The following is a 23,609-nucleotide window of genomic DNA, read 5'->3' on the forward strand; positions in this document are numbered from 1 at the left end:
GCGCCTCATACCTTCATAGTTTCCTTTATTTAGATATAGGACCTTAGTCTCGGAACCAACTCTCTCACTCTCCATCTTAATGAAGAATTCTATCATGTTATGGTCATTCTTCCCCAAGGGACCCCGCACAACAAGATTGTTAACTAATCCTTTCTCCTTAAACAATAGCCAGTCTAGGATGGCCTGTTCTCTAGTTGGTTCCTCAACATATTGGTCCAGAAAACCATCACATACGCTCATTATTATCGCTAATTTGGTTTGCCCAATCTATATGTAGATTAACGTCACTCATAATTCCAGTTGCACTCTTATTGCATACATCTCTAATTTCCTGTTTAATGCCCTCCTCTACATCACCACTGCTGTTTGGGGTTCTATATACCACCCCCACCAACGTTTCTGCTGCTTGGTGTTTCTTAGCTCCACCCATACAGATTCCAGATCAGGATTCTCTGAGCTAACATCCTTCCTCACTATTGTATTGATTTCCTCTTTTACTAACAACGCTACTCCACCCCCTTTCCTTTTTTGCCTGTCCTTCCTAAATATTGAATACCCTTGGATGTTCAGTTCCTATCCTTGGTCACCCTGCAGCCATGTCTCCGTAATCGCAACTATATCATATCCATTTACATCTATTTGCACTGTTAATTCGCCTATCTTATTGCGAATACTCCGCGCATTGAGACACAATGCCTTTAGGCTTGTCTTTTTAACATTTTAGTCATCTTAGCATTATTTCACACTATGGCCCTATTTGTTTCTTGCCCTTGATTTCTATGCCTTCCACTTTTGTCTATTTGTTTCCTGTCTTTCGTTTCTATCCTTGTTTCCTCCTCCTCAGTCTCCCCACTCAGGTTCCCATCCTCCTGCCATTCTAGTTTAAATCCTCTCCAACAGCACTAGCAAACGCCCCTGCGAGGACATCGGTTCCGGTTCTGCCTGGGTGTAACCTGTTCCACTTGTACAGGTCCCACCTTCCCCAGAACTGGTCCCGATGTCCCAGGAATTTAAATCCCTCCCTCCTGCACCATTTCTCCAGCCACGCATTCATCTGGTCTATTCTCCTCTTCCTATACTCACTAACACGTGGCACAGGAAGTAATCCTGAGAATACTACCTTTGAGGTCCTGCTTTTTAATTTAGCTCCTAACTCCTTAAATTCATCTTGCAGGACCTCAGCCCTTTTTCTACTTATGTCGTTGGTACCGACATGTACCACGAACACTATAAAGTTTACCCTCCCCCTTCAGAATGTTCTGCAGCCGCTCCGAGACATCCTTGACCTTTGCACCAGGGAGGCAACATACCATCCTGGAGTCTTGTTTGCAGCCACAGAAACGCCTGTCTGTTCCCCTTACAATTGAATCACTTATCACTATGGCTCTCTCAATCTTTTTCCTCCCCTGCTGTTCAGCAGAGCCATCTGTGGTGCCACAAACTTGGCTGTTACTGCTTTCCCCTGGGACGCCATCCCCCCAACAGTATCCAAAACGGCATATCTGTTTGAGAGGGGGATGGCCACAAGGGACTCCTGCACTACCTGCCTGCGTCTACTACTCGGCCTGGTGGTCACCCATCCATTTCTGCCTGTGCAGCCATTACCTGTGGTATGACCACCTCGCTAAACTTGCTATCCATGACATCCTCAGCATCGCAGATGCTTCACAGTGAATCCACCCACAGTTCCAGCTTGTAATGTGGGTAGCCAGTAGCTGCAGATGAATACACTTCCTACACACATGGTCGTCAGGGACACTGGAGGCGTCCCTGATTTCCCACATAGCGCTGGAGGAGCACATCACTGGTGTGAGATTTCCTGCCATGACTTACCTTTAGATTAATTAGTTACTCCCTTTACAAAATACTAATTACACTAGGGGCCTTGTTCTGCTCCACGACTACCCACGACAATCTAAAGTCCTTAATAAATTACACTAATTTTAAAAAACACACTTTAGTAGTACTAACCTCATCACTTATAAGGTAAGTTTTAAAAAAGAACTTTTCCCTGATTTTTAAGCTATTTCCAGGCACTAACAGCTGTTACCAACTAATCACCTTGCAACTTTCCTGTGATGTCCCTGATGACTTTTTTTTCAAACTCCGCGCGCCTGGAATCCACTCCACTCCGCTCCCGGCAGTTAAGTGACTGGGCCTCGATCCTCAGACTCAATTTATCCTCTTCTCTCACTCGGTGTTCTCCCCACAGGTTCGCTCCTCTCCTGGCAGTTAAGTGACTGGGCCTCGATCCTCAGACTCAATTTATCCTCTTCTCTCACTCGGTGTTCTCCCCACAGGTTCGCTCCTCTCCTGGCAGTTAAGTGACTGGGCCTCGATCCTCGGACTCAATTTATCCTCTTCTCTCACTCGGCATTCTCCCCACATGTCCGCTCCTCTCCCGGAAGGTAAGTGACTGGGCCTCAATCCTCGGGCTCAATTTATCCTCTTCTCTCGCTCGGCGTTCTCCCCACAGGTCCACTCCTCTCCCGGAAGGTAAGTGATTGGGCCTCGATCCTCGGGCTCAATTTATCCTCTTCTCTCGCTCGGCATTCTCCCCACAGGTCCACTCCTCTCCCGGAAGGTAAGTGATTGGGCCTCGATCCTCGGGCTCAATTTATCCTCTTGTCTCGCTGGGCGTTCTCCCCTCAGGTCCGCTCCTCTCCACTCCGCTCCCGGAAAGTAAGTCTTAGCAGCAGAATGATACCTCTGAGATTGCATGATATATATGACAAAAACTATATTGTCACTATCACTGTAAAACTCAGTCATGTGCTTAGGGAGCTTAACAGCAGAATTTTAGTTTATCCTGATGCTATGGTGCAATACTTGGTTCCATTCTCTGACAACAGGTAGAGCACACACAATTTATATATGTAGACTTCATGACTAGTTCAGTTTGGATTCAACAGACTTCTTTGATTTTGAGGGATCCAGAAAATCCCAATAACCTTTTCCTGGATATGAAAAAGGAGCTGCTGTGTTTGCAAGGGCAGTTGCCAGCTAGATAATTTCATGAGGGCAACAACTTAACAGCCTCAGAAAAGCAATTCGGAACCTGTTTGATAAGATTTGACAGATTGATATTCATAAAAGAAAACTACTTTGAACATTTAAAAACCTTTTACAAGGATTAGCTCGGTTTTTCAATTTTTAATTTTGATTATTTAAATAATTACTTGAAAATTGCTCTACTGTAAATAAATATCTATATCATATCATTCTTGGACTTACACTTATGTAATAAATTTGTTTGTCTACTGTGATACTTAAGTGGGATAATTCAGTGCCTGAAATAAATTACTAAGCAGGGTTTTTGGCTCATTTAACTGGGTGTGTTACTGAAAGCTTGATGAATCTTAAGTTAAGGATATTTAGCCTTGAAGGTTTGGGGAGTTGGAGCTCATCCATTATTCAAGATACCAAAATAATCGAGGGTAAGGTAGTTTAAAAAGATCCAAAACTGCAACAGTTTAACATGCTTCTTATAAAGTAACAAATCATCTGATTTGGCATGAGCAAAACCGTGGGAGATCCATTGGTTTTTATTGAGAAAAAATATGTACTACAACCATATCATATTAAAGTTAGGTCCATAAGTTAGACTCATAATTCACCCCTAACACTATGGGCTGAAATTTGTGGTGCCGGTGAGCACTGGGCCAAAAAGGCAGGGGGAATCCCGCCTTGGTCATTTGGAGCCCCTCTGGCGCGATTCTAAGGCACCAGGGCACCATGCCAATTAACAGCCCAGCAACAGGATTCCCATCTCAAGATGGGGATGCCGTCTACAAGAGCTGCTGGCCAATCACAGGACTGGCAGCTCAGTAGTATCAGCAGCATCACCAGGAGCGGTGGCCACTGTCAGTCCTGCACCCAGCCTTGGACCCAGGGCCAGCACTGGAGACTGGGACAACAGATAAGTGAGGCAGGGTCACCGAGGCCAGTCCAGCAGGTGGGCATTGAGTACAGAGGGAGGGGTGACCAGGAAGGTGTGTAGTTTGCTGGCAGGGGCCCTCTGTGGGCCACAGATTGCCCATGGAGGAGGGCCACCTCAAGCCACTAGGGAGGTCGCCTTGTTTTACTGGGCGATCTCTCCACATGGTGGAGGCCCCCTTAAGTAGCTGTTAATAGGCCTCTTATGTGCCTCAATTGACCTTTGGGCGAGAAGGCTATCTTTGGCCTATTCCGCCGCTGACTTAATTGTGTGAGACTGGAAGGTGACCGGCCCCTACCCCTGCTTCCTGTCGCAATTCTATGGGCCCCCCACCTCCTAGCCCGTCTCTGGGGGGCCCATAAAGTTCAGCCCTATGTTAAAATTTTGGTTGTTTTGTCTTTATTCATGTTGCTAGGGCAATGGAGACAGTCTTATACTTGTTATGACCCAGTTTCCCATAACACTATAAACAGCTGTAGATGACACTCTTTCAGAATTAAGTATTGTCATTAAGTACTATTAGAGCTGCATGATCCACAATTTGTATTATCTTTCACTTCAGCATTATTCATTAAAAGAAGGAACTCTTTAAAAGAACTAAAAAGGAAGCAAAAACAGCCCCAACTTTTTATCCTTCAATAGAATTGATCTGGATATCAGAAAACAAATCTTTCAACCTCTCTTCATTGGCTGATCTGGTGCTGGAACTCCTTTTAGAGCAGTTCTTTTGAAACAACACTTAAAAAAAAACTACTTCTTGTGGGATGCAGAGTGTGAGCGCATTAAAATAAGTATGATCACATAGCAAGCAGCACATTGGTCTCAATGCAATAGTACAAATGAATCTACTTTCACTTCACCACCAAAACTTAATGTGTTCTATATGAAGGAAATTGAAAAATAAAATATCTCACTGAACGAGATATATTTTCCAGTGGAACAAGTGAATTTTTGAATTAGTGATTATAGCATAGAACTTTGAGCGAGGTGGGAACAAATTTGTGAAATCTAATCCAAGCATCCTTTCAATAGTTCTATTATTTCTCCAAGTACAGATAAATGACCCCAGACCTATCTTGCTTTAGGTGCTCATTTGTCCTCCATAATGCTGCATTGCAGGAGCAGTTTGCAAGCATGTTGGAAAACCAGTCAATTTATGAATTTAAGCATTCCAATAATGGCATAAACTATTGTGTCATGTCATTAAGTAAAATACAGATTTTCTGGTAAAGAATTATTAATACTAGAATCATATGAGCTACAGTACTAAATGGTTTGATTATATACTGTCCTTGACCCACCTATACATACACAGAATAAAGCTTCACACTTATGGCAATAAGATAAAGATTAGAATTACTTCAGGGAGGGTGCATCTAGTTTAGCCTTGATGATAAATGGCCCCTTTCACATGAATTAAAAACTTAGATTAAGGCTGAATTTAGTCAGGCCAGCGGGGCTCTCGGCACTGAGCCGAAATTTCAAGGGGATCGCCACCTCGGCCTTTTGGAGCCCCCTGGCACGATTCAATGGTGCTGAAGCACTTAAGTACCTGGTGCCAGGATCCCTGTCCCTTTTAAGATGGGGATTCCACCTCCAAGGGCTGCCGGCCAATCAGAGGGCTGGCAGCTTAGTAGTGTATCTGCAGTGCCACTGGGAGCGATGGCCACTGCTGGTACTAAAGAAGGCCTGAGAGCAGGCCCAGGACTGAAGTCTTGGACTGGAGGTAAGTGAGGTGAGGTCGCTGAGTCCAACAAGCCCCAGTGATTGTGGGGGGGAGGGGGGGTTGTGATGAGGGCCTGGGGGGAGGGGGTGTTCCCGGAGGGGCAGCCTTTGATGCCAAGGGCCCTCTATGGGCCACAGATTTCCCATGGAGGAGGTCCCCACCCCCACAACTCCGCAGGGAGGTCACTTTCTTTTACTGAGTGACCTCCCCATATGGCTACTGATAGGCCTTTTATGGGCCTCAATTGGCCTCTGGATGGGACGGCTGTCTTCGGCCTTTCCCACCCCCGACTTTATTGTGGTGTGACAGGAAGGCAACGGGCCCTCCGCTCCCCAGCACCCCCCAACCCCGAGTTCCTTTGCAATTCAATGGGCCCCCCCCCCCCACCCCGAGTTCCTTTGCAATTCAATGGGCCCCCCCCCCCCCACCTCCTAGCCCATCTCTGGGGGCCCCATTAAATTCAACCCTTAGTTTTTCTTGTGTGTATTATAATACACACACAAAAACACAAGATGACTAATTACATCATGGAAACTAAAGACTATTATTAGTTCCCTGATGCGCCATACATTTTGTCGAAAACTATGCGTTCAGATTTTTGGTGAATAATATAATACTGAGTTTGACAGAGATAAAAACGAACAAGAAATCATTAATTGGCCATGAAGGCTATGTAATTGTAATACATAGACAAAATTCTCAACTTTCAATCTATCAATATGATCTTCAATATTTCATTGATAATTAGTTTGTTGTGAAATACTATGTCATAGCTGTTGATCACAAATTCTGGACATACGTTCAGAAAGAAGGAAAGTAACCATGGCAATATTCAAAAAACTAACTTTGGGAACAGTGTACAGATATAGTTTTATTTGTCTTGGAATATACACATTAATTCAATTGTTTGTATAGTTCCGCAGAAAATATCTTTTCTGGCATTTTTTCTTTACTTTTACATGTAGAATTGCCTGTCTCAATAAATTATTGAAAGAACAATCCTGCTATGAAGCAATTTACTTGTAAAAGACATATTTTGGTTAATCCATCCTCTTTTCATCTCTGGTTGGTGGGCTATAACCAATAAAGTATACAAGTTGATCTTGCAAATGGCATTGTAAGTTTAGTGAAAATATTCACTGTTCATCAATTTGGACTCTAGTTAGAGCTGTAATAATTTTAACATACCATCTTTACATAATTTATCATTGGTGACATTTTAGCAGGAACAGTTTAGGAGCTATTTCATGCACTGTAATAAATTTTCAGACAGTTAAAAATCAGTATAATTTCATTCTAATGCGTTATAGATTGCACATAATGTCACTTAGTCGAAGGTGACCCTTTCTAATTTCCAGCAGCTGTTCGGCCTGGGAGTAAGTTAATGATTAAATATATACTGGGGTCCTTCCATATGATTTATTATCCAACTGCTTTCCAATGATATATAGACAAAATCATCTGTCTTGGAATCACTGAAAGGTTTTAGATGTACTATGTCTCTCAAACTAGCTCCATAATTAATGTTCTGAGTCATTAGTAGTCTGCCAACTAATCTAAACAAATTAGAAACATTATTAAATTTACTTGTGGTCAAATTGTATTATTCAATATATATCTGTAAATAATGTACACTGAACAGAAGTTGACTGTACCTCCATCACACTTAATGCAAAATCATTCCTCTTATAATTGCTATTACTGGCTAAGGATAAACTCCATTGGATACCCGTACTCAACTTGGGGGTTTTGTCAGCAAGCTTGATTGGCACATATGTAACATTTGGCATGCCCATATTAGTTTTGACTAGGCTGAAATCCACTAGTGTAAAAGTGGCAGAGGCTGTGAAACTAATTTGAAGCTTATCAAACATATTGTAAATTTCTCTCAGGGCACAAACACCACAAGCCTCATATGAATACCAACAGCAGAAAGGGTTGCTTGAGTGGTCACTTGCACATTAAGGCAAGCAGTGAATAAGTAAAATAATGTTTTGTTTATTCTAATAAATGAGCCAAATCACAGGTTATTAATTTCATTTCCTAGCTTGCAAAATCTGATCTGCGGACAAACAAAAATAACTTGCATTTATATAGCACCTTTAATGTAGTAAAATGTCCCAAAGTGTTTCAAAGGACAAAAGATTGACACTGGGCCAAAGAAGGAGCTATTAGGACAGGTGGCCAAAATCTTAGTTAAAGCTTAGTCAGCGGAAGACACAGCTGCCAATGTTGGGGTAATGGTGGGATGAAGGAAGTCAGGGATGCGCAAGAAGCCAGTGTTGGAGGAATGCAGATTTCTCAAAGGGTTGTAGGGCTGGAGAAGATAACACAGCCAGGGAAGGGTGAGGCCATGGAGGGATTTGAACACATGGATGAGATTTTAAATTTGAGTTGTTGGTGGACTAGGAGCCAGTGTAGGTCAGTAAGCACAAGGGTGCTGGGTGCATAAGACTTGGAATGAGTTAGGATATGGGGCTGGTCAGGAGAGCACTGGAATAGTCAAGTCTGGAGATATGAAAAGCATGAGAGCTTCAGCAGCAGCTGGGCTCAGGCAAGGGTGGAGATGTGCAATACTACGGAGGTGGAAGTAGGAGGAATTAGTGATGGAGAACTTATGAGTTTGAAAGCATAGCTCAAAGTCAAATAGGACACTGAGGCTGTGAACAGTCTGGTTCAGGTTGAGGCAGAGGCTAAGGAGGGGGATGGAATCGGTGGCTAGGGAATGGAGTTTGTAGCGGACATACAAACAGAACCTTGAAATGGTCTTAATAACTTTTTTGTGATCACGAAGGACAAAAATGATCCAAATAAATTGTTCAATACAGTGAAGGATTCAAATAGCAAAGATAACAGTAAAAATCAGCAACTTCGAAGTAAGCAGGGAAGTCAAACAAAGAGTAGTAGATTTTTAGAATAAGTTATCAGAGAAAGGTACAGTAGCTTACTAATGATAGTATTCGGCTAGTAACTCAGAGGGTATAAGTTTAAGTTTCACCATAACAAGGTACAACATTTAATTAAAATAAATGTGATAATATGAGCTGCACTGGAAAAATAACCGTGAAAGTAACTGGACTGTTGTAAAAACTCAACTGATTCAATAATGTCCTTCAGGGAAGCCAATCAGCAACCCATACCTGGTCCTACACTATAAGACTGATTTAACTCTACCTGCCTGGCAGAAACCACCATCGCAAATTTTAATCTGCTCTTCTGAGCAGTTGGCATGATCACCTGTCTGAAGCTGGCAGAATCTTTCTTAAATATGCATATTGAGGTCCCATGACTTCATCAAGCATGAACCGCCATTTTAACTGTGTCCTAATCGAAGAAACCATTTTGAATTTCCCACCAGATGAGGATAACAGGAAGAGGATCTTGGACCAGAAGAGGTGCAAACAAATAAGCTTTTTGGCTTTCCTGTGGGGCTCGGAAGAGCAGGAGTGCTCCTCTGGTCTTATAAGGAAAGTTTAGACCTCCCCCCTCCCTGTGACTCACCAGAGTGCTGGTGAGCCTCCCTTTGGTGCAGGCCTTTGGCCTCCTAACGCACATTCCCACCAGCCAACTGCTGCTTCCTGTCCATTGCAGGCAGGAAGCTGACCAGTAGCACTGCCAATGAAGTGAGGAGTTAAGAATGTCCATGTCTCATGCTGCTGAAGTTAGGGGCTGTTTGCTTTGCACCCCACACACCTGATTTTCTGCTCTTGGTTAATATGGAGCTTATGTGGTTGACTCTCAATACTCTCAGGACAACTAGAAATGGCCAGAAAATACTGACTTGTGAGTGTTGTGCACATCCCAAGAACAATTAAGTGAAGAAAGCCATTGAAGTAGATAATATAAATAGGATATAGAGACTATTAGATCTGTTTTAGGAGAGAGGTGATTGAGGCATGTGGACAGTAGATAAGGCTCATTGACAAATAAGGCTTGTTTGCAATAGATGACCATTTTCTGTTCTTAAAAATTCTATGTTCCTACTCTTATGTTCTAAAATACAACCTTACCTCAAGCCCCTTGACAAGTCGGTTTGCTAGTTCAATTGTTCTGTTGGTTCGATTTACTTCATCTTGACATCGTACCTTCTCTGCCGTGGCTCTTTCAAAACCAGTAGTGAGTTTGCATAAGTTAGCATCTAGATCCTATATACAGAAAAAAGGAAAATGAAGTGCTTGTTTCCAGAAAATATTTAATTTGCTGTTGAAGCAATAATTGAAAAGATTGCATTCATGTCTATTTAAAGTTAAGATTTTAGACCTTTTATTCCTTTTTAATTTTTAAAATATATTATGCTGAAGGAGAGGGAGGACTTAAGCAGGAGTAAATAATAAAGATTAAAGATCAAGAAGTGAGAAAAAAATTATATCCTCATTTGATTGACTGGAGCTAAATCATGTGCCCTAATCTCATGAATTACAGTAATTTACTTTCAAATACAAAACCAAAATAAATAGAAACTAGAATGTAAAGCAGTCAGTATTTTATCGCTCACGTAGTGCAGTAGTCATCTTAATTGTCCGATGCTTCATTAGACAATTACATTTTCTCTCAATTTACAGAGAGAGGAAATTGTGACAAGTGGCTATTCTTAACTCCATGAGATTGAGGATAGCTGAAAAGTGTTCTGTTGTCATCATCAGAGACCTTGTTACGTAATACAAGTAACATGGCTGTAAGCGTTTATATCATTCAAGTTACCATTGTCAGCTATAATCATTATAGTACTGTTTTGCTTTCACTAAGGCTTAATCAAAGCAGGAGTTTTACAAAATTTGAAACCGTTTTAAATTATTTTTCCCCTTCATCTGACACTGCTGTTGTCAGGTGCCAAAGCAATTTTCTGTCCCATCTGAAGTAGGTGCCCTGACACTGTAAATGGCCCCAGTGTTCATTCTCAATATGTAAAAGACCCTGAGTTCAGGAAATAGGCTGTGGTCAGAGGCATGTGCAAGTAGTGGGTGCAGGTCTTGCCCTACGGAAGGTCCACAGCCATTGCAGTAAAAAGGAAAAGCAACCCCAAAATGTACAAGTCAAAATTACTTTCTCTTAATTAGACTCTCAAGTTACATAAAAAAGAAAACATCTATGACTCAGCAGTACCTGACCTAATTTAGTCACCAAGGCTTTAATAGTAAACTGAAAAGCTGTGATTATCTGTAGAGATTACACACTGTGAAGATGTATCATAATTATACCTATAGATGCGTTCCTTAGATAATCAACAGACAAGCTCACTGTTTCATCGGTATTACTAACTGTATATTCAGGATCACTGTCCCTCAATATTACCCCGAACACATACACACACAATTTTCTCTTGCCAACATCTGTTCGTATCTAAAAGAAATCAAAAAAACTATCCAGAATAGCATTTCCAGACAGTACTATATATCTCTCATGATTCAACTAAAGTTTTACAGTAACATTCAAAATCACCCCTATGCATACCATCTTACAAGATGCAAGTATATCTTCCAGTCGCATGCTTGCCTTCTGGGAGCACCTTTTTGGAAACTGTGCGCACAGACCATGATTTTCAAACTATTCAAAACAATGGCCAGAAATTCTTAGATGTGAAGGTAGTCTCTGTGGTAGCAGCAGGAAGGCCTCAAAGTCCCCTACTGGAGGAACAAAATTGCTTTGTCAAGGCCTCCTCTTCCTCCATTTTTCCCTCCAGCACTTCTATGAAGATCTTGAGCTCAGTCAAGGCCTTCAGTGAAAGATTTAATGTAATCTTTGTGGCTTTTCTGTCCCTTTAATCCAGCTCTCATCTTTTCTGGTGTTGTCAAGTTAGTCCCGTCTGAATTTTGCTCTGAGCTCCTCCCATTCTTCCCTCAGCTGCCACTCTGTTTCCCAATTCCTTCCCTCCCACCTCTTCCCCTTCTCCTCCCTCTCGAAAGACAGCAAGGAACCCTGTTTTTTGAAGCTTTTACCTGTGATTGGCTGTCTCATAAAATTGAATGAGTTTCTTCCCTTAATAATGCAAACTGGATATGATCTGTGGATGGAATGGGCTTGATTGACCAAATCTTTTTCTCTTCTTCAATATTTACTTATATTCTTTAAGTACTTACTGAAAGTTTCTTTCTGATTGCTTCCAGCTTTTCAGTGGCTGTTGCCAACTCAGCATTTGCTTGCGTTAGAGCCTGGCGCTTAGGTTCCACATCACAGTACACCTAGCAGTGAAAATAACATGCAATTCATAATTTTTTCAAAATTTGTTCTCAGAATGTGAGCAATTTTTGAATAGCTTTGTTGAACATTTATTGCCAATCCCTAATGGGTCTGAGAAGGTGGTGATGAGTCTTCTTGGGCAATTGTTTTTATGACTTTGTGGCCTTGGCCAATAGGAGCACAAATTGAAAAATTGTACTTTAGTCTAAAAAAAACTCTATTCGTGATGATAATTCCTCTGTGACATGGAAAGTGGGTGAAGTTGTGACCTCAGGTGGAAATCTTAAATACAAAGATAATAGGAAGCGAATCAGATCAGGCATTGATTGACCAAAAATTGCAGGAGAGAAGTATGGACAGAGTGATTATTTGAAGATGCAGCACAGTAAAATAGTCAATTGGTTTTAACATGAATGTTTACACCTGATTGGCAGTAAGTGTTCTTTGGATCTGACTAAGCTTCATTGAGGTTATCAGATGGTGTCATAAACATACTTTGGTGTTGAATCTAGTCAGACATCACAACTCTGAACGAGAAACATGAAGATACTTAAAAATATACTTAGTCTGTCTGAATAAACAATGCTGGATGTGTAATCATTTAGTAGGTCATACTGAGAATAGACAAACCAATGAAAGACCATAAGGTAGATTTTTTGATTAGCTGCACGAGTTGTATAAACACAGGGAATCATAAAATTGGCCAAATGGACTTTGAAAATTTGATGTCAACATTAAAGATCACATTGGTGGTGAAATCCTAACATAAATAGGTTATAAGATAAATGGAATGTTTATACGAACATACAGTAACTCATTTCAGAAAGATGAAAAGAATTTTGCAAAGGGAGGAGAAGCAGCTAATCATCATAGTCCATGTATGAGGCAACAATATAGGAAAGAAAAGACCTGAAGTCTATAATAAGAGTTCAGATCATTAGGGAGAATAATGAAGAGAAGGACTACAAGGTTAGTAATCTCTAGATTATTTCCTCAGCCATATGCTAGAATAGAGAAAAATAACAAGCTTATTCATGGTCAAAGAGGTGGTGTCAGTAAGAGAACTGCCCTTTTACGGAACATTGACACCAGTTCTGGGGAAGATGGGAGCTATTCTGTAAAGATGAGCTACATCTGTACAAGAAAGGAGCTAATGAACCGACAAAACTGATAAATAGGAGAATGAAGAGTAATTTAAACTACCAAGGAAGCGGAGCAAGGGAAATAAAATTCAAAAAGATCAAGTAGAGAAGGCAGAAATATTTGAGGTAAATATACAAATTTTAAAAATCCATAGAGGATAACATGCAGGAAGAATAAAGAGAGAAGAGGAATAAAATCAAACAACCAGCTGTAAGCAAGGAAAAGATGGACATAAAAAAACTAGGGTTAGCTTGGACAAAAAATAGTAAGGCAAAACGAGCAGTTTTAAATATGAAAAAAATGATGTAAAAGGTGTACTGACTGTGGGAAATATGCTGGGGTAATCAGAAGCAATTATGTTACAGGAAGATATAGATTGAATAGTACTAACAGAAGCTTGGCTGCAAACTGGGCAGGAGTGTAAACATATCTGGTTGTAAAATTTTTTGGAAAAGCAGAACAGGTAAGGAAGGAGGAGTGGCTTATTAGTGAAGGCCAGAACATGTCGGCAGGACTGATGTATGTGAAAAAGAGTTTCAGATAGTGTCATTATGGTTAGAGATCAAAGATAAAAAGGGATTGCTACATTGGTAGGATTGTACTCCAGTTCCCCTGAGGAGATTATGTATTCACTGATTGTTACATATGGTGAAAAGGGAATGAATTCCTAAAATATGTGTGAAACAGCTGCCTCAAGCAGTATGTCTGTATGCCTACGAGAGGAGAGGCATTGCTAAATCTAGCTACGATAACAAAAGAGATCAGATAGATGAGTTAAATATGGCTAAGCATTTTGGAAATACTGACAATATGATAAGGCTAAGGTCCAAACTGAAAGGGAAAAAGTTAGTACAAAAACCAGACAAGATTTTAGAAAGGTGAGTGATCTAGCTGAAATGAGGTAGAAAGAGTAATTGGCACACTGGGCTGTAGATCAACACAGTGATATTTGAAAAAAAGATTGCAGAAGTACACAATAAATATTATCTTTGAAAAAGGAGACTACTTAAAATTTCAGGATAAAGAAAGCTAAAAACAAACTAAAATTGAAGAGGAGGGCATTCAGGCCAAGAAGTATTGGAGAAAATAAGACAATATAAGATAATAAGCAAAGGGGTTAGGAGAGATGTAAAGAAAGCAAGGAGGGAGTAGCGAAAACCGAATTAAAAACATATATTGAAAAGAATAGCAAATACATCTCTACAGATGCTGTCTGACCTGCTGAGTATTTCCAGAATTTTCTGTTTATATTTTAGATTTTCAGCATCTGCAGTATTTGGTCTTCATCAAAGAAGAATATTCTGGAACAAAGGCCTGCTACCCGACCCGAACCCAAAGGGACCCGATGACACGTGTCAGGTTCGGGTCGGATCGCTCTTCTGGGTCAGCTTTCGGGCTCGGGTTGGGTCGGGCCGGGTCTGGGCCAGGCTTTGCTCTGCTCGGAAGTTGAGTTTAGTAAGTGTCAAAAGTTGAAAAGCCTGCCTGAGCTGGGAGTCCGGGACGTCCAGGAGGGAGACTCTGGGCTGAATTTTACGCCACCCCAGCGGGTCAGTTGGTGGCGTGGGGGCAGCGTAAAATTGAGCGGAAGGCTCCGAGAGGCAACCTGCCCCGCTCCCGTCTCTGGTCGACTTTATGGCAGTCGGCCGTAGGGGGGGAAACGGCCCGCCTGCCCGAGGCCAATCAAGGCCCTTAAGTGGCCACTTAACAGCCCGCGCCCGCCTCCACAGGTATTTTTCCCATGGCAGGCGGGCGTGCTGGGGACATGAAAGGCCACCCAGCGATAGCTGCCGGCCTTTCCGCACCGCAGGGAGTGGGGGGGGGGGGGGGGGGGAGGGTGCATGGTAGTCAGGCACAGTGTGCCCGATTGAAGGCTGCCCCAGCCTCCCAACCCACCCCCGGGACCCAAGCCGTCCCCCCCACACCCCACAAACTACCACTCCAGCCTCACCAGGGAAGGACCAATCCCCCTAGCAAGGCATGCCCAACTCGTTCACTCACTCTCCAGGGTCCATGGCGTCGGCTGGGCTGCAGGAGCGGTGGCCACTGCTGGGAGTAGGAGCTGCTGGCTCGCTGATTGGCCAGGCAGTTCACTGAGGCAGGAATGCCTCTCTCAAGTGGGTGGACTTGCACGTCGGTGGCGAATTCCCGTCCGCCCAAGGTAAAATTCAGTCCTCTGAGTCTGCGCAGTGAGCGACTCTTTTGTTGCTTATCTGCACAAACTGAAAAAGTGAAAAATGGATTCGGAATCAGAGGGTAGGTAAGGTGAACATTCCGGTGGTTGGGTCGGGCTGATTTTTTTCCCCTGACCTCAGCAGGCCTTTATTCTGGATGTCAGGAAGTGATCATGCATTTGGGTTTGATGTTTGAAGCCTTTGGAAGATATCAGTATACCAGTATGTTGATGTATGGGCATACATTGCTATGAAAGAGCTCTAAGGTTATGTGATGGCTTGCCAAATGTAACAGTCATATGGATCATGTTGACAGGTAACATTTTGTGGCAGGCAGTTTTGGGCCCTCTTTCTGGTACTTGGTAGAGTTGGTCAGTTTTACTTTGCCAGATTCCTTAAAGTATGACATGGTCTATCACTTCTATTCCTGGATCCTTCAAATTCTTCTTGAGCCCAGCCAACACCTCTAGGACTGCCACCTTGTGTAGAGGTTGTCCTGCAGTGTCAGACAGGGCACTTATATTTAATTAGTCATGCTACTTTACATGATCCCAGCAGCCCTTTAAGAGCTGTTGCTCGCTTGTTTTTCTGCCCTTGTATCAAGGACGATCCTGACGCTTATGCTAGTACATGCAAGAACAAATTAAATTTTTTTAAATAAGATGACCTTGCAAAATCACACAGGGTCAGCTTGCATGCCCAAATGAACACACTGCAATCTGGTCTGCGTTAGGAACAAAATATTTATCCTTATACTGTACTGTTAACTCATCATACAGTCAAGCTACTGTAAATCTATATTAGTCTGAATACATTTACACAGGTGTCCTAAAATCAACTAGGTTTACATGTAAGAGCAATTTTATGAATTTGCATGCCTGGCAGGGAACCCTCCCAACCAACCACCCACCCCACCCCACCCAATCAAGAGTGTGTATTGATAAAATTGCTCTTATATTAGGAGCTAATCTATATTGAAAGTATATAGAGGGGAGATGGTGGCGTAGTGGCAATGTCACTGAACTAGCAGTCTAGAGGCCCATGCTAATGCCTTGGGGACATGGGTTCAAATCTCACCACGGCAGCTGGTGGAATTTAAATTCAATTAATTAATAAAAATCTGGAATTGAAAGCTAGCCTCAGCAATGATGTCATGAAACTATCAATTATTGTAAAAAACATCTGGTTCACTAATGTTCTTTCGGGAAGGAAATCTGCTGTCCTTACCTGGTCTGGCCTACATGTGACTCCAGACCCACAACAATGTGGTTGACTCTTAACTGCCCTCTCAAATGGCTTAGCAAGCCTCTCAGTTGTCAAGGGTAATTAGGGATTGGCAACAAATGCTGGCCTTACCAGTGACACCCACATCCCATGAAAGAATAAAAAATACTTTAGGATAGATTTTGCGAGTTAGTGGTACTTGTGCGAGGATTAGATTGAACAATTGATTGCAGACTTCAGTGACCAGATTCACCACCTTTCCAAATTTCAAGTAGCTCATTTTAATGACTGAAAAATCAGCAAGGCCACAAATTCGGCATCCGGACTTCTGTGTCTGACTGTCCAATCACCTCTTCTGTGGAATGAGCACTAATTTACAAAATTGACATCTTAATCTTTAAAGTAAAGGAAATCAAATTATTTGTTGTAACACATTATACAAACCAATATAATTCTGCCACACATTTTAAATGTATCAAATTTAGCAACTGAAATTTGAGTCACATTTGCAAAGGAAAACTTTTTTTGGAGGAACAGGAGTGCACCATTCAGCCCCTCAAGTCTGTTCCACCATTTGATTACATTGTGGGCTGATCTGTACCTTAACTCCATTTACCCATCTTCAAACTACATCTCTTACCTTTTAAAATAAAAACCTATTGATTTCAATCTTGAAAATTTCAATTGACCCAGTCCATTTCTATTACCAATTATGAGGAAAAACTGTTTTCTGATTTTAATCCTAAATGGTCTAACACTAATTTTAAGATTATACTGTCTTGTTTTGGATTTCCCCACCACAGCAAATAAGTCACTGGCTGAAATTGTGAGTCCTGCGGCACGCCCAATGGCAGGACCAGAAATTGGTATAACTTCCACTTCTGCCATTTTCCCCATATACCACACAATTCTATATGTAAATGAACAGTGCGGCGAAGGGCACAGGAGACAGGTGTGATCATGCAGCAGGGACAGCTTTTCATTGGTAGAACCCGGCGTCATTCGGTCAAGCACCATTAATGCCACGGCTATAAAGCATTCTGTTTGTCAAGCTTCAAGTCTTCGTGTTATGTAAGTTGGAGTTAGCAAAATTAAATCTTTTAATTATTTGTAACTGCTTTCTCCTTCCTTAATTTTTCAAACCCAGCACCAAATCCCATTATTTTATTCCCCGGCAGCAAAAGCAAAGCAAATGTCAGTCAGCAGGCAGCATCCCGCCCCACGGTTCAGTGATGCCTCCCAGCAGGTTCTCCTCCAGGCCGTCAGTGAAAGGCAGGATGTCCTCTTCCCTGCAGATGGACTCAGAAGACCCTCGAGTCTGATGAAAGCAGCCTGGATTGAGGTAGCAGAGGAGGTTTCGATCCGTGGGCTGACATGCAGAACCTGCGTTCAGTGTCGGAAACATATCAATGACTTGCTCACATCAGCGAAGGCAAGAGGTCTTGGCGAAGCTGCTCCATTGTTTTTCTCTCCGGCTCAGTGTCTTTAAGACAGAGGATAGACAAGGCATGCAGTGGAATGCTTGAGCAGCCTTGGTACCATACACTAAATGATTGTGCGCAAAGATGACGATTGGCATTGTTGATGTGATTGGATGTGTCGTGTGAAAGCCAGTCCGGAATGAGTGATGTCGATGCATGTATACAATGGTTGTGATGTATCTTTTGACCTATCATTAAATCTGCACTGTCTTCTGCAGGATAAACGCACCCACAACCAGCACGATCATGCTAAGGCAGGTGGAGGTGTCCCAGACATCCGGGTGCTGACACCGGCTGAGGAGAAGACAGGCAGGGCAATTGCAGATGGCGAGGTGGATGAAGTGCCAGCTTCAGTCTTGAAGCCATATGTGCAAACCAAAGGAAAATGTGTGAACTCATGTTCAGCTGATGCTTAATGTGCCTCTGTTTGTGTCTCCGCTGCAGGTGCCCGCCCACGAGTCGCAGAACATCGCGAGGCCCAAGACTCCTCCTCTGGGGAGAAAGATGAAGACAATGCCCCAGAGGATGCACTGTCACCAGCCTCTTCTTCCACCACTGCCAGCGCAGATACATCCACATGGTCCGCGGGGGGGATTAGAATTAAGATGAGAATCATGGTCATGAGCTGGTGGTCATGATACAGACACGTTCCAGCAGCTGAGGGAGCATGTGTCAGCTGAGTCCCCTGACAATCGGAGCACTGCTGGGGACAGACCTCTGCTCAGCCCCACGCTCATGATGATCCTTTGTTTGTTGCTACAAGAAATCTGCTGGATGTGCAGCAAAACCATGTGGAAAATGTGTCGGAGATACCGAGGTCATGCTTGGCTTTGCACATGCCATGGAGGAATCCATGCAAGCCATGATGTCTGCCATTCCCAGGCATATGAGCATATGGCTTCCTCAGTTGAGAGTTTGGCGAGCTCCGTGGCAATTCTGGTTGAGCACTTGAGCCATATATCATCTGACCTGCACTACATCAATGGAGCTGTGGGCTCCATGCAGCAGAGTTGAAGTGACAGGGGGACAAGGAACCTAGACCTTCTTATGGGTGCTCCTTTCCGTCAGGGACACAGGCAGGTGCCATCATGCACCCAGCTGCCCTGCCGCCTTCCTCTCAGGACAACCCCAGGTAAGCGGCGTTTCATCCTCACCACCGACATTGACCTCCTTACCTCCAGCAGGCAAACACCATTGCTGCAGACCCCCAGTAGGATGGAGCCACTAAGGCTCCGTCCTTCCAGAGGATGCCTGCCATGGTCATCCACAGCTAAGGGGCAGTGCACTGAGCAGACTGCCTCCACCTTAGCTGCTAATGTCAGGTTGCGCCTAGATCTGGTAGAAAACGTAAGAAGAAACAATTTTGAGCATGAAGATGGCTCAAGTGCTATAAATATTGTGCACATATTGCAAAAGTTTCAATACATATTTATTTACTTTAATATTTGATGCACTCCTGTAAATCATTTGCTTTGTTTCATTTGAAAAGGAAAATGTTTATTGGAAGTGTATGGCAGGAATGCATTGTTGCTTGCAATGCATTTCAGAAAGTGTCCGTGCCCATTTTTCATTTGATGTTAGTCTTCAGTCCTCAATGATGGCTGTTTCTCGTTTACATATTTTTCAATTTTTTCACTACCAACATGCCTTCCCATTCATGGTTCTGCAGTCTCCCCTTACGTTCCTGGCATTGGTGTGTTCTCAGTTCCATCGTAGCTCAGAGAAGATTAGATCTGCCGGTCACATCTGTAACAGTCAAGTGAGGAAGGATTGAAGGCTTCCCTCTTTTTCCTCTCCTGGTTTGACCACAACAGGTTTAATTCTTTCTTAAAGTGAATGTACTGGCCAATTCAGTAGGTGTTTGATTACTTACTTGCTATGATCATAACAAGAACCAATCGGACAGGTTTTCTTGAGTTAACAAAGAAAGAAGTTAACTTTATTGTACCTAAACTGAACAAAGGAAGATAAAAAGCTGCACACCAACTTCACTCACACACACAAACACACACTGGAGGTTTACACTCACACAAATAGGTTACAGAGTGGGGAAAGGTTGGTGAAAGGTTGAGATAGAGTCCATGGGAAAAAAAAGGGGTATACAGTCTGTTGAGTTTGGTGATTCCACCGGCTTCTAGCTGAATTTGGTGATCCTGAGGCTTTTAGTTTGACGAGGTAGATGACTGGTTCGGTGGGTCTTCTGGAGACAGTGATGCGGATGATTTCCTCCAACGGGGTTTCTGATTGTAGCCAAAGTACGCAAAGGTGGTCAGTCAACAGGCAGAGTTCAAGGCTTGTGAGCTAAAATGGAGAGAGGGACCCCCACTTAGGTCTGCATGTGCCAGAGTCCAGAAGCTTCTTCTCTCTGCTGCAGAAAGACACAAGCTTACAACCACAGATGGGGGAGGGGCTTGTCACATGACATTCACTCAGTGATTCAAACATGGTAGCAGTATTTCTCTTCGTGCTTAAAAGAACAGATAGTTCCCTTAAACTTCCTGGGTCTTAGTTCTTGCTGGAATGAGCAAACATTTCATCTCCCTCCTCACAAGCCTTACAATAGAGTTGCAAATTAGGTGGCCGTCCTAAGCAGACAGCAAAACCATCCTTTTTTAATATTCTTTTTAAAGTTTCTACAAAAAATACAAATTCAGATCTCCAGTCAGTAGATTAAAGAAAATTATCATTTAACAAAGCAAGTTGGTGTGACACTTCAAAGTGCTGCAACTTTCTAGCTTCCCATGTGTGCAGATTAATAGACCTTGATGCAGGATGCTTTTAATGAAGTTGATAGCATACATGCTGTTAGGCACATCTGCACTGCAGGTTCATGTGCTGCTGTCAGAAGAGCCCTCTTTTTGATTACAGCAATGATTAAGACCTCAGACGTATGCAAACATAATTGGAGAATGTTTGTTTTCTCCTCCCAACGTTCCTTTTTGAAGTGGCTCACTGTTGGCTGAAAAGTGAAAATATGAGGTTTTCCTTGATGTCCCTTGCATGGCTCTCCATGGCCCTTACATGTATAACGGCATAATTTGCATTCTTGTCCGCTTCGTCACCCTCTTCATAGTCTTCCTCATTTGAGAACTGGTGTTCCTCCTGTTCCTCTGCCTGCAGAAAGTTGCTGCTTCAAATTGCCAGGTGTGTAATACACAGCAGACAACTACTATTGGTGAAACCCTCTGTGGCGTGTATTGAAGAGCCCATCCACCAGCCCCCATCAAGACTGGTGAAGGCAGCGGAGGCACTTTTTCAGCATGTCAATGGTGTGTTCGATGACGGCTCTGGTGGATGTGTGAACAGCATTGTACCTCTCTTCAGCTGCGCTTCGGAGATCACGTACAGGTGTCATCAACCATGTACAACGGAGGTAACCCTTGTCACCCAGGATCCAGTTGTCCACTTTGGCTGGTTCATCAAAAACACCTGGCAGCTGTGAGTTCCTCAAAATCTATGTGTTGTGACAGCTTCCTGGGAAAAATGCACAAACCTGCATTATTCTTCTTCTGTGATAGCAAACCAGTTGTACGTTCAAAGAGTGGAAGCCTTTGTGATTCACAAATGCAGCAGGCTGGTCCCAGGCAGCTCTATTGGCCACAAGAGGTCGGTCAACCACCCCTTGCACTCTAGGGAACCCAGCGATGAAGGCCCCTGACCTTGCTGCCTGGCTGCCCTCATCTACAGCTAAGTAGATGAAATCATTGGCATGACGAAATAGGGCATTGGTCACCTCTTTGATACACCTATGGGTTGCAGACTGCGATATGGCACATATGTCGTCCATTGATCCCTGGAAGGCACAGCTAGCCTAAAAATTGAGTACAGCAATCACCTTGAGGGCAACTGGCATAGGATTTCCACCAAACCCAAGCGGCTGCAAGTCATGCTGCAGAATCCTACAAATTTCATGTAACATCTTATGTGTCTCTGGCATTGCCTCTCTGACATTTGAAGGTAATTTGTCCTGCCTGAGTATGCAATGAGGTGCTAGCGCCCGCCTTTGATAATGCCATTCCTGGATGTTATCACTCGCAGCATCCTCACCTTCCTGTTCTGTCTGTTGTGGGCATTCAGGCATCACGCGTTGAGGGAAAAGAGCACTCCTTAGTCACTCCCTCTCCTCTTCTTTCCGTGGTATTGGACAAATTGGGTGTATGAGACCCATGTCATTGCAGCTTTGCAAATAATGAAATGAGCAGAACGTTCCTATTCAGCCTTCTGTTGCCAGTCAGCTGCACCAGCGAGGCAATTAACAGTTCTCTTTCCAGCGCCTTAAATCTGCAGCCAGGTGGAAAACTCACCCACCATCATTTGTCTCATTCCACTCACCTTGCAATCAGTAGGAAAGTGGTTTGCATTATCGTTTGAGAAAATGGTGCATGTACAATTTAAGGCAAGTCTCCCCACCTTCCAACCTTCTCCTGCCACCTTCCAGCCTGCACGCATCATCCTTGACCCACCCAATGTAACCTTAACCCTTCCCTCCGGTACCATTGAACCTCCCCCCACTACCTTGGACAGTGTCACTATCAATTCATTCATGCCATCCCTCCCCCAACTCCCCCCCCACCCCCATTCCTACTTCAGTTATCATCAAAATGCCCACTCTGACCCTTGATCCTCCTCAAAGCCACCTTAATATTATTGCCGTCCCGTTCCTCTCCATGATGCCATAGAGTACCCAACCCTAAGCCTCAACCTTCCCCCCTACAGAATCCATTTTTCGCCAGTATCCTGAATTTGGCCCATAGGTCCCCGATGCTGATAGTACTCATCCCTCCCTTAAGGTCCCTCATGACCATTTGTTGACTGCAAAGCTCATATCAACCCACCACCCCTGCAGCTGCCCACATCCAGCTTCAGCTGCAATAATAACCACTACACACCCTGGACGCTCCCCTCCTTCCTCCCCTACTCCTCCATACACCCAATCACCCAACCCTGTTCTCCTCCATGCACCTGATCACCCCACCCTGTCCTCCCTTGCTCCAACATGTACACCCTTCACTGCCATCCCCGGAGAAGAATCACCCTTGCTGCTGCTGAGCCTGCAGCCAAATATCCATTCCAATGTTGGTGTTCCTTGAGCCGATGAGCTCAAGAAAGAAAAACACTGCAGACAACTGCACAATGCCAACTGTTGCATGCCACATTTAAACCAACGTGAACTGGGTGGTACGGAAATACCGCTAGCCGTTAACTTAATCTGGTAGATAAGACTTAATTTGAACTAAGTGTAGGATAACGAGTATTCATGATATGGAAATTAATGCAAAAATCTGCCACTGTGCGGGGGGAACCCCAGATCACTGTAAACACGCTGCAGACTTAATTTCGCTAAAAAATCGCGTTGTCGGAAATCTGAAAAACAACTCATGCCTGATTAAATTACCCCACATGCCACCAAAGCTGCTCTTGCAGGGCCCATAAAACAGCAGCCCCCTCCTCCTGGATCTACCCTATTGAAATCCTTTATCATCTTAAAGACCTTGATTACAACACCCCTCAACCTTCTAAACTCTCGCAAATACAACAAAAGTTCATACAACCTTTTCTCTTAATTTAACCTTTTAAATTCTGGTATCATTCTGGTGAATTTGCACTTCACCATCTCCAAGGCCAATATACTTTCCTTGAGGTTCAGTCCCAAAATTGAACACAGTGCTCCAAATGGGGTCTGACCTAGGCCTGTACAACTGAAACACCACTTCCTCATTTTTGTATTCCGACCCTCTTGAGATAAAAGC

The 23,609-nt window shown here is 43.2% G+C and overlaps 1 protein-coding gene across 1 annotated transcript in view; it reads right to left on the bottom strand.

Moving 5' to 3' along the window:
• Positions 1-23,609, bottom strand: part of LOC137345649 (dynein axonemal heavy chain 11-like) — a 622,812-nt gene that overhangs the window by 126,316 nt on the left and 472,887 nt on the right. The window contains exons 59-60 of the mRNA XM_068008891.1: positions 11,741-11,842; positions 9,674-9,808 (exon numbers count right to left, since the gene is read on the bottom strand). Of these exons, the coding sequence (XP_067864992.1) occupies positions 9,674-9,808; positions 11,741-11,842 (237 nt within the window). The remainder of the gene's footprint in view (positions 1-9,673; positions 9,809-11,740; positions 11,843-23,609) is intronic.

Source organism: Heterodontus francisci, chromosome 2, assembly GCF_036365525.1.
Source record: "Heterodontus francisci isolate sHetFra1 chromosome 2, sHetFra1.hap1, whole genome shotgun sequence".
Taxonomy (NCBI): domain Eukaryota; kingdom Metazoa; phylum Chordata; class Chondrichthyes; order Heterodontiformes; family Heterodontidae; genus Heterodontus; species Heterodontus francisci.